The sequence below is a fragment of the Rhopalosiphum padi genome, chromosome 1 (genome assembly GCF_020882245.1).
Source record: "Rhopalosiphum padi isolate XX-2018 chromosome 1, ASM2088224v1, whole genome shotgun sequence".
Lineage (NCBI taxonomy): Eukaryota > Metazoa > Arthropoda > Insecta > Hemiptera > Aphididae > Rhopalosiphum > Rhopalosiphum padi.
Window position 1 is genome coordinate 37,196,762 of NC_083597.1, and position 20,290 is coordinate 37,217,051.

At 25.1% G+C, this 20,290-nt stretch overlaps 1 protein-coding gene across 5 annotated transcripts in view; it reads left to right on the forward strand.

Annotated features, from left to right (window-relative positions):
* LOC132931705 (potassium voltage-gated channel subfamily H member 8) overlaps positions 1-20,290 on the forward strand; it is a 191,394-nt gene that overhangs the window by 146,390 nt on the left and 24,714 nt on the right. For all 5 annotated transcript variants that reach the window (XM_060997648.1, XM_060997647.1, XM_060997651.1 and 2 more), the window contains exons 7-8: positions 4,153-4,316; positions 10,289-10,502. In XM_060997648.1, the coding sequence (XP_060853631.1) occupies positions 4,153-4,316; positions 10,289-10,502 (378 nt within the window). The remainder of the gene's footprint in view (positions 1-4,152; positions 4,317-10,288; positions 10,503-20,290) is intronic.

Here is a 20,290-nt window from a genome sequence, read left to right on the forward strand (position 1 = left end):
AAGAATCTGGTGTAATTTGTATTTCCCTCTCGCATAAAAATAATTACATTTTCACCCAGGTATCAACAATAATAATAATAATAATAATAATGAACACTGAATCAATTTGAAAATATTTAAATTTTCAATGTTTTAACCGCTAAAATAAAACTTTACATAATTGTTGAATTATTTAAGTTATGGGATTATTATCGTCCGTTTTTTCTCAGAGAATACGTATGTCGTATACGTTATCATCAACATAGCGAATGTGTTTAAATCCCAATCAGAGATTTTTACTTATTAAAAATAAAAAAATGGTTTTGGTTTTAATAAATTGTTAATCTTATATATATATATTGTTTTTTTTTTTAATGTTCGATATCGTACAAGATAATATTACTAAGTGTAATATTATAAACTTTGAGAATTGGCTACTAACAGTACTTACTACCTATTTGTTATTTAAAAATTTAATAATCTAAATAATTTATTACTTCTCGGTTTTTCCGTGTACTATTATATAGTATAAGTTAAAATGCGCGGTTTTACTTTATAATAACGTACATTTAGGGAAAGATAAGAAACAATCATTAAGTGTACACCGTTCGTATACGGATTTTTTTTTGCATAATATTATTTTTAAAAACCATAATTTTTACCTCAAATAAAAATGTATAAAAGTTAAGTTTATATTTCGTATAAAGAGACTAAGATTAAAAATATTATAACGTTATTATTTTTTTTTCTTAAATTATAAATTATTTCGAAGACTTTAATATCTTTTTGAAGATATAGATATGTAATTTGTTATTGAAATAAATTTAGACGCGTAATTTAAACTTAAATTTAATAAAAAAAAATAAAACTACCTACCTTATTGATATACCTTAATATAAGTTATTTATCTTGAGCATAGTTTCAACTCGATACGAGTGAATAAGAATTTTTAACGTTTTTTAATTATTATAAATTATTCAAATATTTTTAAACATATATTATAATATAACGTATTATGCTAAAGGGAAATCAGGATGTTAGGTATTTTGTATAGTGCCCGATTCTCGAGGTAAAAGTCTTACATAAAGTATCGCAAGTAAAACGATCGTCGCTTTAGTCACCCAAATTAGAAATTCCTCTCATTGCTACTCTTAGAAAAATCTGGGATTGTGGTATATCGTTAAGTTAAATGAATATCTCTTTGTATATCATGATTTAGTTCCAACTATTCGAATGCAGTTTATTCGTTCCTAAATGAGATAGGTAACTCACTATCTCGTAAGTCATATTATCAAACAAATACAATATATAGGTAATGATACGTATGAATCCTATTTGCTATGAATGTGCGCAGTGCGCTGTATTTAATTCACTTTGACCACTTTAATCTTGACAGTTTACTCTTTACATGGGCACTATCAAACAATGTGAGAAAAATTGAAGTATTGAAAAAATAATTTTTACGTTACCCAAAATGTATACCACAATACCTGGGTTTTCTAATTTGTTCGTAACATATATCTTATACTTATAGCTTATCCCACATTTATTATTATTTTGTAATGTTGGGTTGCAGAATTTGTGGATATACGTATTTATCCAACTGTATGTATGAATTTTATTTATACAAGCACGTCAACATTTTCGAAACAAAAAAAAAATTGCAATAAAAACAGAGATTCTCATTTGAAAATAAATGTTTACATCGCCAAAAAATAGTCCTAAAAAAAAATCTTGTGATTTAAAAATATGATTTTTAAGTATAAAAACTAAACTTTCTAAAAAACCGAATTTGAATTAATTTTTTATTGAAGCTAAACACGGGGATGAGCATGATCATTGAATTATTTTGTATATACACATAAAAAAAAAATATATATATATATAAACGAAATTTATTATCAATTTGTTTTCTGTTGCGAGCCGCTTTTAAAGCACGTGCAATTAATAATGTTTTTGTATACACACTCTGCAAACACATATTATATTTTGCGCACACAGTGATATGGTTCATTAAATCGAATTTGTGTGGGCTTCAAACGTTGGGTACGTTGTAGGTATATTAAACCATAACTATGGAAGTCTGACAAACAATAAATTATAATGTAGGTATGTGATATGTTTATATCACGAATTCACGAGCAAGTGTCGTGCGCATAAAGCATTATTACAATAATAATGCACAATGCGTCTGTTTACAATACATTGATACATTTAATACAAGCCATTACTACTACAGCCGTTATCAAGACATTGTATACACATATCTATAATAAGAAATAGATACTAACTAGAGCTCGGACAATATGTATTAAACAAATCAAATTCTATAAAAATATATGCATTTACCAAAGTATTTTTTTTTTATAATTATATAAATAAATAATCTTTTTTATTTACATTTAATTTTCTTATTAACTTAAATTAATTACTAAACTGTTCAGTGTTCATAGTAATATATTGCAACGTTTCATAGCTTCTTCTATGAAATTTGAATGACTGTATTTTTTTTTGTGAATCTAGTTGTCTCGTTTAATTATTAAATCATCCTAAAACGATTCAAAGTTGACAAATATAATATAATTTAAATTAATCATACAGATCATATACATATTTTGTTATTGTTTGATTTTTGAATGGAAACTATTGAAGTGGAATTAAATTTTACATTGCCAAGACTTATTTTATTTTTGAATGTTTAGCGATAGTATATTAAATGACCAAGTCCTCAATCTGGAAATTATTAATTTTGGCGGTTAACTCAAATGTTGATAGATTTTTAACATATTTTAAACTTGACTTAAATCATTAACTTGTCTATTTTAGATGTTGTATTTTTAATAGTTTCTTTAGTACGATGAAGTTAATATACAAGTTATGTCCAATATTATATTTATAACAATAAGTAAATTTTGCCATTCTGAATTAATTATTTTAATATGAATATCTGCATAGTGCATATGAATATATAAAACATTATATAAAATAAAAGTAACCTCGTTTTGTTTTAAATCTTTTAAAATTGATTTTGCAATCCCCAAATTCGGTTAATATAGTAATGTTTATAACACATTTATTTATACATTATTTTGAACTCTAAACATTAAATTAATACCAAATGTTGCACTTCGTATAATTATTAGGGTTCTGGATTTAAACTCTGTATATTTTTTTGAGTGTCAGTAAAATCGATAAGTATTCGAAAAAAAGCTTTAATTTTTTACTTTGAGTACGGTTTTTGATTGAATAGTAGATCTCATTTTTATTTTAAATAGGTAAACATTAAAAATTCCATGTAATTTTTATAAAATTGGAAAAAACAACCCAAAAATTATGGAAAAACAGGTATTTTACTAAAAAATCAGTCAAATATAATATTATTATTAAAATAATTGTTTTGTAACAACGGTTACCTTAAGACTTTTAGATTTATTATTCATAATATGGAATGAAGTTTTATAAATATATAGATTAATTTTAAAATATTACCAATACCTATCTACTCGTAGAATATGAACTTATTAACAATGTTTTACGATGATGTGGTGTCGAATCAAAAGTTCATAACAATAATATAATAATATGGTTTAATTATCTATTTTTTATGTTACATAAAAATACCTATCATGAAATATACTTGGTAATACGGGTTGACAGATCGTTTCCCTAAGTCCGAATCGTTTTTTGTATACAATTGAATTAAAATATTAACACACTTATTTATAATAGTGAACCACTCAACATCTAATGTACAGCAGAGTGGCATACACTTGCCTATCTCTTTTAGAACTAGGATGTGTTATGAATTTATGATCTTATGAGGGAATAATGTATTTATGTTTAAATTGTTGGGTACATTTACGGATAAAGCAATTTTGTATCTTAATTATATGTTTACCGATCATCTTTGTTTTAATACAATAAATATTCATTTAAAAATGTTCTACAGCTATAAATATAGGTTAAAACGATGTCAACAACATGGTTTTATTTTTAATTTAATTTTTTTTATTATTATTAAGTATTTCATAGACATTTTATTCTCTTTCGGACCACTAATATTAATAAAATTATTACCTAAAATTCATAAAAAATCGACGATATTGATACGTCCTCGTCGGCTTAATACATAATATATTGTTCTTAATAAGTCTCATTTTTTGTATTTTACAGATATTCTGTTCAATTTCCGGACGACGTTCGTCAACAAAAAAGGCGAAGTGGTGTCTGATTCCAAAACGATCGCTTTCAATTACTTGAAGAGCTGGTTCGTGGTAGATTTATTCGCTGCTCTGCCTTTCGACCTGTTGTACGCATCGGACGTTTACAGCGGAGACGTGAGTATATCGTCGGATACCTGCGAGTGTTTTGCAATAGTTGTAGTTTTTGTTTTTGTTGTTATTTTAATGGTGGGGGAATAATGTGGAGGTAGTGGGTATAAAAGTGCGCGTACTATAATACTTTACGCCTAAAGTACGTAGAAAAATTTACGATCTTTGCAAAACTCTCGACCACCGTCGTAGGAACCCCCCCGTCTCCTCCGCCGCCTATCGCGTGCCCAGCACATTTTGTACGCCCTAAATATATCTGCGAGCGGTTCACAGTCAATTTACTACCAAACATGTGAGAAATTTAACCGTGCAACAGCCAAAGTGACGCCGCCGACGATGGTTGCTGGAGCGAAAAACTTTACTCCTATAGTCCTGTCCCAGCGGTGAAAATAAAAAGTTTTTTTTTTTTTTGTTCCCAGAAACTCGTAGTAATAATAATATAGGGTCCCGCCTTAATGACATACCCATTCATTCAAATAACCACCATCACAGTGGCGTAAAGACGAAAGTGTTATTTATTTCAAAAAGTCAACTCCTGTGTATAATACTTGTATATAGATACGCACTGCAATTCTGCATCTAGGAACTTTGAAATAAGAGATAATAATACCTATATTATTATAATATAAAAGGTATTTTTTTTCACTTGCAAAAATCACTGTTATAAATTTTCTAGTAAAACTGTTAAAGAATAAACTTACATTGTATAAACTAAAAATAAAACTGAATTTCTCATGGAATTATCATCAATTGATTGATTTAGTTTACTTTAGTTTACCTTTAGTTGCATATAATTTATTTAGACGAATATGATAACAAACCTTCATTGTTAACTATAATTTTATTTTAATTAATATTATTCAAAGATATGACTTATAAATAAATATAAACCATAATGTTTAGTATAAGATTTAAATATGATAATATTTTTACAAATATGCATGACTTAATAATTTTTAAAACAATAATAAATTATTAAATAATTATACATTTAAAACTACAATATAAAATAATTTATAATATAAAATGATTCATTTTGTGTAATATTTTGAGTTACACCTAATATTTCTTAGTTTGTATACATAAAAATTGTAAAGCTAGGAGTTATGTCATAAATTTATTATATATTATTGAATCAAAAAAAAAAAAAAAATGGATGTTTATCTGATTGTATTTGATATTCGTGTTGTTAAATACTGCTGTAAACCTATACATGATATATAGTTTTACAGCAGTATTACATATATAATATATAATATATATATTTATATCATTGATCTTTATATATATATTTAAGTATATATGTATGAATTTATAGAGCTTAGCAAAACTGTAATATATTATGTATCGCAGATGGTAAAAACAAAAGTATACTTTCCACAAATATTGGTACGTGGTTTATTGTACTATTGTTGCATACGTTAACATAAATACGATAGATACTGTTTGAAATATCATATAATATAAATGAATAAAATATGACCCAGATTACGTGGTGCATAGCAATTGCAAGTGCATAGCTGTATAAGCATTGCTGCGCGCAGTGTTGCAGTTAATGTCACTAGTACAATCGGCTTTGTCGATGATTATGTCGCGAGGTTGTATCAAATTGAGATTGATGTCAAATACACCTTATTTCAAAAAATCTACGATATTTGAGTTAAACTATTCTGGAAGTTCTAAAATTAAAACTTAGTCAATATAGATAAATTTAAAAAAATAAGAGAGTAGGTAATAATTGCTCTGTTGTGTAGTTGTCGAGTAGTCGAGTTTACCTCGTCATTGATAGGTAACTGTACAATATGTCAATATGTGTTCATTTTTAATTTAATAGATTCATAGTATGTATAAATAAGTAATTTCTTAAAATAAATTTCAATATTTTATTAATGTGTATACTAAATTATAATATTAAATATAAATCTTTAATTTTTTATTAATTATATTTTTGATTAAAAATCATGATAAATAAAATATTTATTTTTCGTTTATTATTCAATTTTGTCAACATTTGTATTTCAAATATTTTTCTAGTTCTAGATTTATTCAATAAACTTCTTTTTTTGGTATTAACGACTTATTAAAGTCTAAAACTATACTTCAAACTGATTGACAGAGAATGTATTTTTTTATTGACATTTATAGAACGAACACTTTACAAATGTAAGATTTAACATTTTTATTAATAGACAAACGAATCGAAAGATTAAAATAAAATTACACAATATGTAAAGAAAATAAAAAAATAAATATTTGTTAAAAGATTCAAGTATTTATAGTTTATTTTTCAAATATAAAATAATTATATAATTGTTTACGTCTAAAACTAATTTTGCATAAACATGCCCAATCGACTTTGATATTTGAAAAAATATTGTAAATGAAGATTGAAGCCTTATCACTACTTCAAAAAATGATAAAAGACACACACACAAACAAACGCAAATTATTGTTAAATCAATATATTAATCATTTAATATTTTAATCGATCTACATAAATTTGAAAACGTAGTTGAAAAGATTTTAACTTTAAATAAAAAAAAATCCAATTTTGTTATAACAAAATAATGTAAAATATTCTAAAAGATCAATAAAAATAAAATAAAATGCGAAATTATAAATTATTTTGCTTCAATGTTATAGATTTATTATTGGAATAAAAGAGAAAATTAATATAATTAATATATATATATATATATATAATACGTTATCTTCTTAGTTATTTATCCGTTTAAAAATAAATGTAATACAGGTATATCTTTTAATAAAGTACCGGGTTATTTTAAATTTAATTTGAATTAAATATTTTTTAATAGGATTAAAATACATGACGTGGTGGATTTATTTCAAATATTCAACATTTCTAGAATATTTTTGGTTGTTTTCTTAGTAAAATGTTTAATATATTTTTATCATTATTTTAATATTTATTTATATATTGGTAGTTGAGCATTTTATTTTATTTAAAACAGTAATATTCAATTTCACATAACTATTTATTTCAAAATACTTAATAAATATGTTTTTTACTAGTTCAGATTACTGTGATTTATTTCTTTATAAATATTTTTTTGTTAATATAATATTTATCGTTATTATACTTTGCAATACATATTTTTTTATAAAAAATAAACTATAAACGTATGGAAAAAACAGTTATAATAGTAACCACGGTATATTATAATCTACCGTGGTAGTAACTATGTTATTTCTGTTAAAGTTTTCATTTATAAACATCCAATATTGGACATATCATTATATTTTATAATCTAGTAGTCATACTCAACTCCAGTACAAATTTGAAATTAATATAGTTTTCATCGTTTGACCTTCTAAATTCAAAACTTCAAATTTTATTTATATACGTTTATATATTTGTCTACAAACGTTTTTAATGAAATTTGTTCTTTCTCATATTTGGTGAACTATTGTCGTAGATTGTGTGCACAGGTGAACGCGGGAATCGGAGAACTTATTTGACTTTCAGTTATATAAATTAACTTTGGTATCGACAAGCAAACGCTTATAAGAAAGGATTCACAGTGGATTATTTTTTTTAGTACTGAGAATGTTATTACAGCTTATCTTATTGAATCAATTGAGCTGCCTTGACAGATCCATTGTATTTCGTCGAAACTACTAGTAGGACTTAAAAACATAAATCTAATAAGGTATATTATTTGAGCTTATTGTATGATATATAGCAAATTGTTAGAAAGTTATAATACTTGAAAAAATTATAAAACTTACGGTCGTAATTCTAAAATATACTCCGAATTTAGTTTGATATTAAAAACAATATTTACTATAAAAATTTAATAGAATAACATAATATTCCATGATGTCTAATTGAAAATATTTTTTTCTTAAATTAGAGAATACTAATCGGTTTAATATTGATTTGATATACATATTAGAAGTTTACTGACTTTAAATTAATTCGTAAATTGCTAAAAATATCGGTATTCAATTATTTTAATGAATCTTTTTTTAATTGTTATTTTTTTATTTATATAAATACAAATACACAATATACAATATATATTCTCCCGGAATAAACCTAATTTAAAGAATATTTTTTAAAATGGTGAATGTGCATTTAAAAATTTTGAAATTTAATTAGATGCCAAATTGTATGCGTAAAGGATCACCCTTAACATACTTTTGTCCTTTATTATTTTTCAACTAAACTAAAATACGAATATGTGCCTATTACAATATTTCCCAAATTCTACAGTTATACGTTATACCTACCTATATAATTTAATTGAACAAGTATTATTTTATTATTTTTTTCATTTCTATACTACTAGTAATAATATTTTTTTTAACAATAATATTTACAACATCGTCTTTCATAAATTTTATTTCATATACAATTTTCTTTCTTTTCATAACTTTAATATTTCTATTCAATTTTAATATAAAATAATTTTGTCGAGTAAAATATCCATGGAATGATATATATATATATATATATATATATATATATATATGAACACGTGCCAATATGTATCTACTTTTTTTCTGATTCGAGACGTATACTGCATAATTATTTATTTCTCGGATTATAGCCAAACAAATTTTAAACTTTCAATATGATGTAAATAAAACTATTATTCACTATATTGCATGACATGTTATCAAAATGTCGATGGAATACATTATTTATACATAACTAAAGCGTAGAAATAAACTGAGAAAATAAAATGAAAGCATTTATTTATCAGTAGAAGAATAATATAATTAGATGAATTTAGATACATAATATGATAAACAATAATTATAAGGTATGCAACTCAAACATTTTACACTATCTATTTCCCATATTTTATTGGTCCATAATTTTTAATATTTTATTGATGAATGTTTAAAATTTAAAATTGTACATACATACATATACGAGTATATATATATTATTACAATTTAACAACGATACGTAAAATATTCATAACATTAAGTTAGACATTATTAAAATTAGCCACTTAAGAGCATGCAAGTTGAATGAACTTTAATGATATTACTTATTACCAATAATAAGATTTCGTAGTACTGTTTTTATTTTATTTTTTTAAAACCTTCTTTAAAGCTTATGCGTATTACAATAACCTGTTTAGTTAGATATATTCCAATAAAGTTTAAATATTCTGGTTATGTACTTTGAATATCACAATAATATTAAAGGATATTCAATCTCAAGTTATTATTTAATATTATTTTTTTTGTAAGTTCACTTGACAAATTTTATTTGAATGTAGTTAAAAATGAATTAATCATATTATATTATTGTATGCAAGGCAAGTGTAGTTTTTTATAATAATAATAAACAAAATGTAAGTAGCATATTTTGACTGCCAGTGGATTATGAAATAAAACTGTAACTTCCTAAGTAATGCAATATTTATAATATTATTTATTAAAATTTATGTTTTGATAAATAAAATATGATTTCAATCGATCTGTTAATTATTTTTTAATGTAGACAAAGAAACTATGAGATTATTTCCTTGTATGAATGTTATACATTCAGCATATAATATGAATTGTATTATTTAATAATAGTATTACTCTAAAAAGTATTTTCGTACATAAATTAATGTAACGTACATTGTATTATAATTTACACATCATTTTTTTTAAATATATAAAACAAAAATATAATATTCTAATATAATGACTAAATTTATAACGAATATAGTCACAAAATCTCATGTAAGTTATGGGTTCACTTTATTACGTGAATATTATTATACCAGCTTAATGGTGTTCCCAAGCTGAATACGTGGGTTAATACTAATTTAAATTAATAGGATATGTAGATTCCATTATTACACCACTTAAAATTATTAGTTTATCTTCTTCGTAGAGAATCCAGCCAGTAAAATGAATAAAATGTCATAGATTTGACTATATTTAATTAACAATTGTATTAACGTATATTTATTTATTATAATTATTTTGGTTTTTTTTGTTTCCAGGAAGCTGGTTCAGGACAGGTTCATTTATTAAAGCTGACCAGACTGCTGAGGTTAGCAAGACTGTTGCAAAAGATCGACAGGTATTCGCAATACGGTGGTATGATTCTCACACTGTTGATGCTCCTATTTACATTAGTTGCACATTGGTTTGCGTGCATATGGTATGTGATCGCAGAAAGCGAACGCCACGAAAAAGGAAGAGACTGGGATCTAGGTAATTTTATTTAATTAACGTATATTTAAACTCAATTTGAATAAGTCACAATATCAATAATTTAGGGAAATTGCCTAGTTAATTGAATCATATAAATTCGAAGTAAAATAAATTCTTATAAAATCTTATTTTTGATAAACAGATATGTTTAATATTTTTATTTATTAATTTGGGATTGAACTAAATTTATTTTATTATAGGTAGATAATTGAAGTAAACATTTTTAAATACCTATAAAAAATATGAATGAATGACATTTACAAAAGAAAAAAAATTAGTCTATCTATACATTAAATTATAACTGTTTTAATATAATATTATAATTGGAATAATTATCAAAGTATTATATAAATTAAACATATACATTAGTCAATAACAATTATTTAAAGTTTTAAAAACCTACATGTAATTTTAAAACATTTGTTCAGATTTTAATGCATAGGTATAACACATATTATAGTTGGTTTAATGCAGTCATTTACAAATTACTATTTTTTTATTATCTTTAACAATAGTATTAAGATAAATTGATTCATTATTTTTATACAATTTTACTATTTTAAATATTCAATAAATTAATACCAAAATTATATAAATGATATATGCTTATATAACTCAAACTTCGGAATTTAATTTAATTTTAAAATTTGTTCCTATCGATAACTATTTATAATATGTAATTAATTATAAACATATGTATAATAATAATATAATATAAAAGTAAAATATACTTTCACAAGAGTCCAATTTACTTTTTATACGTATCCTACCAATATAATCTACCGCGTTTGTTTGTGATTTGTATATAATACGTCTATTCAAGCCATCGAAATATTATGGTATATTTTTTTTTCTATCGGAAATTAGGTTCTTAAAAACATTGAATGGGAATTTTAAAAAAAAAATGTTTTATATATATTATAACTAAAAACTGGTAGAAAATATGCGTTATACTTTCAGCGAGATTTGAATGGAAACAAATTGAACTTAAACAAATTATATTTGTATAATACTTTTATTCACATTTCTAAAGCTAAAAAAGCTCAACTGATACTAAAAAATAATGCATTTAATTCTGATTCATTTAAAACTCAATTCATATAACAATATTGTTAGACACATTAGTATTATAGTAAATTGTTTAACATACAAAAAAATAAAAATAAAATAAAATATGAAATAAGCCCAATATCACTTTTATGATAAGAGTAACTTTTTAAATTGGTTTTAGATTATTTTTATTATTCTTGATATAAATATTATTTTATTTTAATTAAATAAAAATATTGGTGCTGCAAACTCTTGAAATATTTTTTAGAGGCATAAATTTAAAAATGTACCTATTGTTAATTTTATAACCCAGATCGTAACTTATTACGTTATATGAAATGACAACAATTTGCATTTTATTTTATTAAATTTTAACTTGCATATTTTTTATGAAATGTCTTATTTTTACTTCAATATTACACAATTATAAATAGGTTCTTAGAATTATTTTTTTGATATAAAAAAATAGAAAGAACTTTTTTTAAATGTATTTTCTTTTAGATTTTAAATAAATTTATATAAAATGCAATAATTTCATTAAAAAACTAATTAATATTTTGTATTTGTATATTTTAAATATTATATAATATTAAATAAGCATAATATTTTCAAATTTTAAATCATATATCATACATAAATTAGATAATTTTTCAAAAATATTTTCACTAACTATTTTTAATTGTGTAATACAAAATATAAAAGTGTAATATTCATTATTTGTACTTGGAATTCAGTCATATTATACTCATATGATATTTTAAAATTATACTAACGATACAAATTATATAGTAATATTTGTATAGTGTTTTTATTTTTTTAACACAATATTGAAATATTAAACAGTTTTCAAAGTAAACTATACGTGTATCTAATATCTATATACAAGTAGCCGCTTATAATGATGTTTAGTAAAATATTAAATAAGTACTTTCTGGTTTTTTGAATCTGGAAACATATTATTTTTTTTTTTTCAATAACATTTAGTAACTACATTTTTCAGTGACCAAACATTCAGAAAAATGACTTTCAGAGAACCTTGTAGATTTTATATGGTTTAATTTTTTTAAAAGGTATTTCGACTTAAAAATAACTTTATAAAGTTATTTATGATCGATTTACCTTAATGTATATTTGTTACAATGTATACGCATGTATAAAATAAACACATAACAAACACTTATAGTAAGTTTTTTATAAAATAACTTACATTGGATGAGATACAAAATAAAGTTTTTAAAAAAATTGTTTCCTTTTTTCTACTCAAATTTAAAAAAACAATACTGAGTATTTATAGATTGATACTTAATGTTTAAGAAAAATAAGGCATTTATAATAAATCTAAAAACATAAAAACGTATTAAACTATTAAAGTGTAATATTAAAAATTAATTATTTATGTAAATACCCAAATCAATTAATAAATTCTTGTATTTTAGAAAATTAAACTTATAAATCAAAATTGAATGTACTAACAATTAAATGTATTTATGTATTAAATATTTAAGATTCTGAGTGAAGTGACGATTGTATTGGCTTAATGAGTTATCAACTAATGTTATTAATTTTCTTTCCAATATTGATGAGGTGATTTACTGTTGAATTAAAAATAAGTGTAATTTATATACAATATTATTACAATGAAAATATTCTCTATACGTATACGTATACGTATGTCTGTTAATTGTTTCATTTTTGGAAATATATATATTTTAATATACCTACTTTCTCGTCTATATTTACAGCTAGATGGTACATATAAAATAACATATTCTTAAGTCGGATACTATATATAGTTGATATTAGTCTTAACTTTTAAGATACCTATTAGTTATTGCTTTATAACTACTATAGTAAAGTCGGCGAAAAGTTAAAATTATTAGTATACGTAATGTCTACTAAATTTAACGAGATAATCTAAAATTCGTGTATTTTTACCTCAGTTGGTCATTACGAACTTGGAACTGAATATAATAGATCGATAAGATTAACGCGATTGTTTCACAACTGATATATTGTGTACAAATATACAATGAGTATAATTACAAACATAATATATGTGCGTCCTTCGTGTATTATAGGTAGTAGGTACTTTAGGTACTTTGATTTATACAAATAAATATTATTTATGATAGTGACGATAATATTCACATTGTATACAGGAAATAAACGAATAGTAATCTTCATTGGTGATTGTATGATTGTATTTATTGCATCAATTTAACTATTCATAGTTCCAGGAAATTATAATAAATTATGTTTATACTATAGTCTTCTTTTAATGCAATAGTGCATTTAGAACCAATATCAGTATTAAGAGTTCTAGTGTATTTGTTTAATATGGCAAACGTGTACCTACCTAATGATAAAAGACATAGTACAAGGCATTATACTACATATTTTGTTATTATTAGGTTATGTTTCGACTTACTTATATAATATATCTAACAAAAAAAAAAAAATCCGTACATAAAAAAAAATATTTTAAAATAATTAAGTAGTCAAGTTTAAAATGTTTAAATACATTTCGTAACTATTATATTAAGTATCTATTTTGAAACGTAAAAGAAAATAATCGATATCGAACAAAAGCATATAAAAATGACTTATATTAACACGCGAACGCGTCTAATAGTTAGACTTTTGAACTTAAGACTGTGAACCATAATACATTATTATATTATATGATTATTTATTATAAACGGTGTAACGAAATGATTTCTGTATACAATTAATAAATTAATTAACACGCTTAATTATTTGAGGGGTGGGGGCGAGAATTAGTGTCGAAGCCCTGACAAAGATTACAATGCGGCTGACGAGCAAAAAAAAAATAAAGCCAATTTGCCTAGCGATTAAATGAATTCGCGTTCAACGTTATTACGATCGTTCCGAAATTAAACCAACGTCATCATTAAGCCATTTTGCAAATTCTCGACACGGCGAAACGGCATTACACCGGCGTCCGGATTTATGCGCGTCGCCTGTTGATCGTTAAGTACGATGCGCGGACGGGAGTCACGCGTAATGAATATCAAAACACCAGTCACATGACGTTTTTACGTACAACGAGGCATGCAGACGATATGCATGCGCGAGTAGTTACAATATAATGCGTGCAATAATAATAATAATAATAATAATGATAGTAACGATAATTTAACGATAATACGATCGAATAAAATGTGTTCGATAGGTGGGAAAAAAATCTAATTACCACGTGTGTAAAAAAAATAATAATAATACAGCAGACGTCGATTATGCGCACGTACCTATATTGTGTAACGAAGTTACTTGTTTTATTTTCGTCTCTCTCTCTGTTTGTGGCGTCGGCACGTTTTTAGGATTCACATCACTCGAATAAAATAATAATAATAATGATGACAATATGTCCGCAAAGAATATTATACATCGGCCCTGTGGTAGCAAGTGCGCGTGTGTTTAATTTATATATTATAATGTAATTGTTATTGCTATAATATAACACTTCGCGCGCTAACCGTGTTCAATGACAGGCGTTGGAGGGTCACGGAGATGGGGGACGTGTATGTTTATATGCTTATTAATATATATATATATATATATATATATAATATATACGTACGAACAACAAAATTTGTAATATATTCATGAATAATTATTCGGACAAAACCAAAGCGCGAGGGTGGACTAAAATTATAAGGATATGCAGATTGTGGAAAAAAATATATATCTACTCGAGCCTCCTACCTCCCCTTCATCGGATCACAACACCACTAAAACATCCCTCGCTCGCCATAAAACATATTTATATATACTCGTGTATTAAATTATCATACAGTCCGCGCAGCGAGTGCGTAGTATACCTACATATCGTTTATATACTGCCGAAATAATTTCTACCGCCGGTGGAGGGGAGGTGCCGGGTCCACTGCACTAGTGTGGGCGGTGGGTAAAATTTCCGACCGTGTCCCCAGCGGACTATAGGGACAACTGCCGTGACTGCCGTTTATAATAGGACGTGTCGTCGTCGTCGTCGTCGCCTACAATTTATACGTCGCGATTTTATTCGCTCTTAAAATATTTTCAATCTCGTCGTGCCGCGGTTGTTTTCGCGCGCGTACAGCGTATAAGATCCTTTAGAAAATCTCCGTCGTCAACGCCTCCGTCTCTGCCCGTCATTTTCGGCTGTAATAATAATCGACGCGACAGCTCTTGTGCGGATTCAAACGCGAACGAACGACGCAACGCCTCTGCTGCGGTGACGATGGCGACGACGTTGACGTTCGAGACAAGAAATAAATATCGATTCCGTTCAAACGGCGCAGAGCTATTGTAATAATATAATATAATATAATACAAACCCCATACGACTACATCACGTGTATTATTATTATTATTATTATTAATATTGTGCTTAGTAGAGGATTTGTTTTCGATTCTTAAAACGCTGTACCGATGAAGGAGAAACGCGCCTTTGTCATATGCCCACGCGTGTCTTTGTAATATATTATACATATCTCCATAATAATTGCGGACGATTCTGAGAAAACACATATTTTTCTTCAGATTTCTAGTTTTTTATTTTATTATATCGTTCAATCCGTGTTACGACGAGCGATATAATGATAGAATGCATTACCTATATATATTATTCCGTGTAATCGACGCGTCGTTACGAACGTACCAATTTCCATTTCCGTGTATAATAAGTCTATGCGATTTTTTTTTTTTTTTGCTGTGCTGGTACGTTTAATGTTTTTTTCTGGTTAGTATTTGAAAATTTTAGCGGACATTCGTGAAATAAAATGCAATGTAATACGCGTTGCAGTATCACATTTTTACAATTTTTTTTTTTTTTTTTTTTTATTAATATTATTATTATTTTATTATCCGCTTATATTATTATTTCATTCCACGTAATTCATACTGTTTTTAATTTTCATTTACTTTTTTTGTCGAAAGCTTACATTTTTGAGATTCTCTATTATATTATTACGATTTATTATATAAAAAATAAATAGGTACTATTTAAGGTATTGATTACGTCTTATAGTTACATATTTATTATTATTACTAATATTCACTCAATAGTTCTCGATACAGATATTCGTTGCTATATAATATTGTAGTATATATATATATATTATATATATATTTTTTTCCAAAATAATTTTATCAATAAGATCTACATAAAAATGATTCATTTAATTTTGTTGACTATAATATATAATTATTTTAAATATTAAATTATCAGCGTTTTATTAAAAAAGTTAATTAATTAAAAAAAAAAAAATATGACTTAAGTATGCACTGATAATTCCAATAATATGACGACTAAATTATAAAAATTAATATTTAAAATTAATTTTTAAAATTTTTTTTTATAGCTTACATTGACTTTTAAACTTGAGGTTTATGTTTATAAAAAATATTTTAAAAATTTAAATAATGTATTAAACTTAGAAATTTTAATTAAAAACCGTAATGATTTTGTAATGTGTATTCTAAAATTATTAAAACTGTTATTAATGAAAGATTAATTATTACAAGTCGTTTGATCATTAAAAATACTAAAGTATGAAAATAGAATGAAATATTTTTTAATTTCACTTTTTTTTTTGAAACTTAATAATTTGCTTTTGTAGGTATTTTTATATTTAGTATGTATATAGTATATACAATATGTATACACCGTGACATAGCAAAATGTTATCAAACGAATCATTCATGTTTTACTTAAAATACGTATATTACTTCACACAAAAATAAAAAAAGATATTGTTTAGTTTGTATGTTTACCACAGTTGTTCAATAACATTCAAACACTCAAATTCAGATATATTTTTTGTCTATGTTAATAGTATTTCTACACATCCAATGTATTCTGATACTTAATTTAAAACTACAACTCTTTAAAATAAATGTATGAAGAATAAAGATGTTTGTAAATATTCTTAGGTATACGTTAAATATTTAAAGTAACTCTTAAGTTATCCACTTATCCAGTTTATCTTCTTATCAACATTACATTTTAAATATAAATTCTTTATAATTTATGAATTTGATGATTAATGTTGTTGTAGTACGTTTTTTTTCTTTTAAGAGGATCTAATGATTCCGTGTTTTATAGCATAACATAACTATTATTATAACTATAAAATTGAGTTTGTCTTTAAATAATTTAGTGTATAAATCCATCGTATTGTATCGGAATAATAATTATTAAATAATCTTGTATGGAATTGAAAAATAAATAAACAATGTATTTTTACTTTATTTTATATAATATTATTATAGTCTCAAAATAGGTAAGGTTAAACAGTTTATACATGATTTTTTTGTCAAAAGAACAAACTCACTATTAAAATTAATTAAATTATAAATATAAAATATATAATATGTCCAACTAATTAATATGCGTTTCGTTAATAATTTAACATTAAGGGGGGGGAGTCAGTAATTTCGATAACTACCAGTAAAGTGATTAACATACTATATTAATTTTATAATAATAAATTTCTATTCTTATAATATGCAACTATAACGCTATAGTTGTATACTAGGTATGTATTAAACATGTGTAATTTATTATACATAACTATATTATCTTTAAAAAACGATTTGAAAACGAGAGATATAAAGTGGTACGTGTTCATGCCTTATTACTCGTCATTTTTGTTCACTTTTTTATTTTAATATAAAATATAATATGGAATTAAAAAAATACTACCTTCAAACTACTGTGAGTGAGCATTATAAATTGGTCACGTACCAGATTCGGGTCAACCAACGCAATAATAATATGACACTGCCAAAACGACTGGGAAAATTATGCGTTTACATATTATGTTTAATCATGTGTTGTAGGTATAACATAATAATATTGTTTGTTTTTCATAATGTGGTTACCTAGTTTTGTGGAAATATTTATAACATTATTCGTTTTACTGACGCCGTGAAAATAATACATGCGTTCATGATTTCCAAACAAATATTTGTTGAATTGTGTTCGAAGAATGTCCAGGGCGATTTGTTTTTTATACTAAATTTTCATTATGAAACAATAAACGATAATACTAAATACAATAATACCAAAGAACTTTCAAGTCCGAGTTATTATCTAAGAGTGCCAGAGTAATGCATCTCTGATTTTATGCCTACAGCGAAACTATATAACATAATATCGTAGAACATTGCAGCTGCAAGTATCTATAAATATTCTTTGAATCGTCGTGACGAGGCTTCATTTATTCCTTCTTGTAGCGTATCAACATGCATCGTATTCAATGGTGCAGTGGCATAGAAATAATTTTGGATTTTAAGATGAGGGCATGGCTAATAAAAAAATATACTCTGCAACTGTATATAAATTGTTATTAATATTTTAGACATTTACATTTACTTTTTAACATCTATAATAACAATAGTAATAACACATAATAATTATTGATAAGTTTTTAAATTTAATTAAAAATCAAGTCAAAAATGTTCAATATTATATAATAATGTTGTTATAATATTATATATTAATGTATAACAATTATTGTATCCAATTTACTATCTACAATAATAAGTACCTACATAAATTATAAATTAAATGTGTATTTTTACTAAACATTAATCAATAACATAATTAATTTTACGAACCACAATTTAATGCTCTAATGAAAGTCATTAATATGAACTTGTTAATAAGGTGAATTGTATGTAAATATAATTATTGAATATTAACTATTAGATCATTATATGCAATAATCTTATATTATTGACCGTTTTATTTTGAGGATAAAAATCAATTGGTATGATTTGGATAAAAACTAGAATCTATATGCTCTTGCACAGTAGGTACGTGTTTTAAATTTACTATTGATTATAGCTAGTTATTATCGGTTAAAATCACAAAGTTTTTCGATATGAAAACAATAATACTTTTTAACGCGCTTATCTTGACAGTTAATATTTTGTGCGATCATCGGAGCGTAATACATCAGTTAGTCTCCCGAGTGCAGCGCATTTCAACTAAAAATACTGTCGGAAACATTTTTTTTTTATATACATATACTTTTAATGACTTATTCTCCGTGTTCCAAATGATTTTCGTCCATAAAAGTCGTTTATCCAAAGATCTAAAAAAAAAAAAAAAATACAAAAACAAAACGTTGGTATAGACTTGTGTACTTCACTTCAGGGAACACGTCTCATCAGAACTTCCCATTTATTTGTTTTGTTTTCATTTTTTTTTTTCATAAACCACACTTTTGTCTTACGGCCAAGGTGATGCCGCATCCACAATATTCAGAAATCAATTGTTCGGATAGACGGCTGACGGTGTTCGTAACGTCAACTTACCCTACTCTCTCCTCCACCACTATGTTTGAGTTTCGACGTTTTTGACCAAGAGAACAAAACGATTCCGAGCGTATTGAGTTTATACACAGCAGTTGTCAAACCTTTGAGTGCGATGACGGCTGTCTTTCGGCCATTTCTAGTCTCAACGTCAACAAAATAAGTAGTTTGTACATAAATATATTATATTTGACTGGCTGCCCAATAATTGAATGAGTATAATAATTGTCAATGGAATAAACGGTTGGATGATGTGTACGCCGACAGCTCGTGAAATTTTCTCATTTCGTACATAGTTCGTTTCTCACCGATACGCCAAGTACCTACATCGTTTTTATATATTACGATAAACCTAATGCATAGCTGGTGAAATCCAAAATTCTTAGATATTATAATAATACTATTTTTTCCTA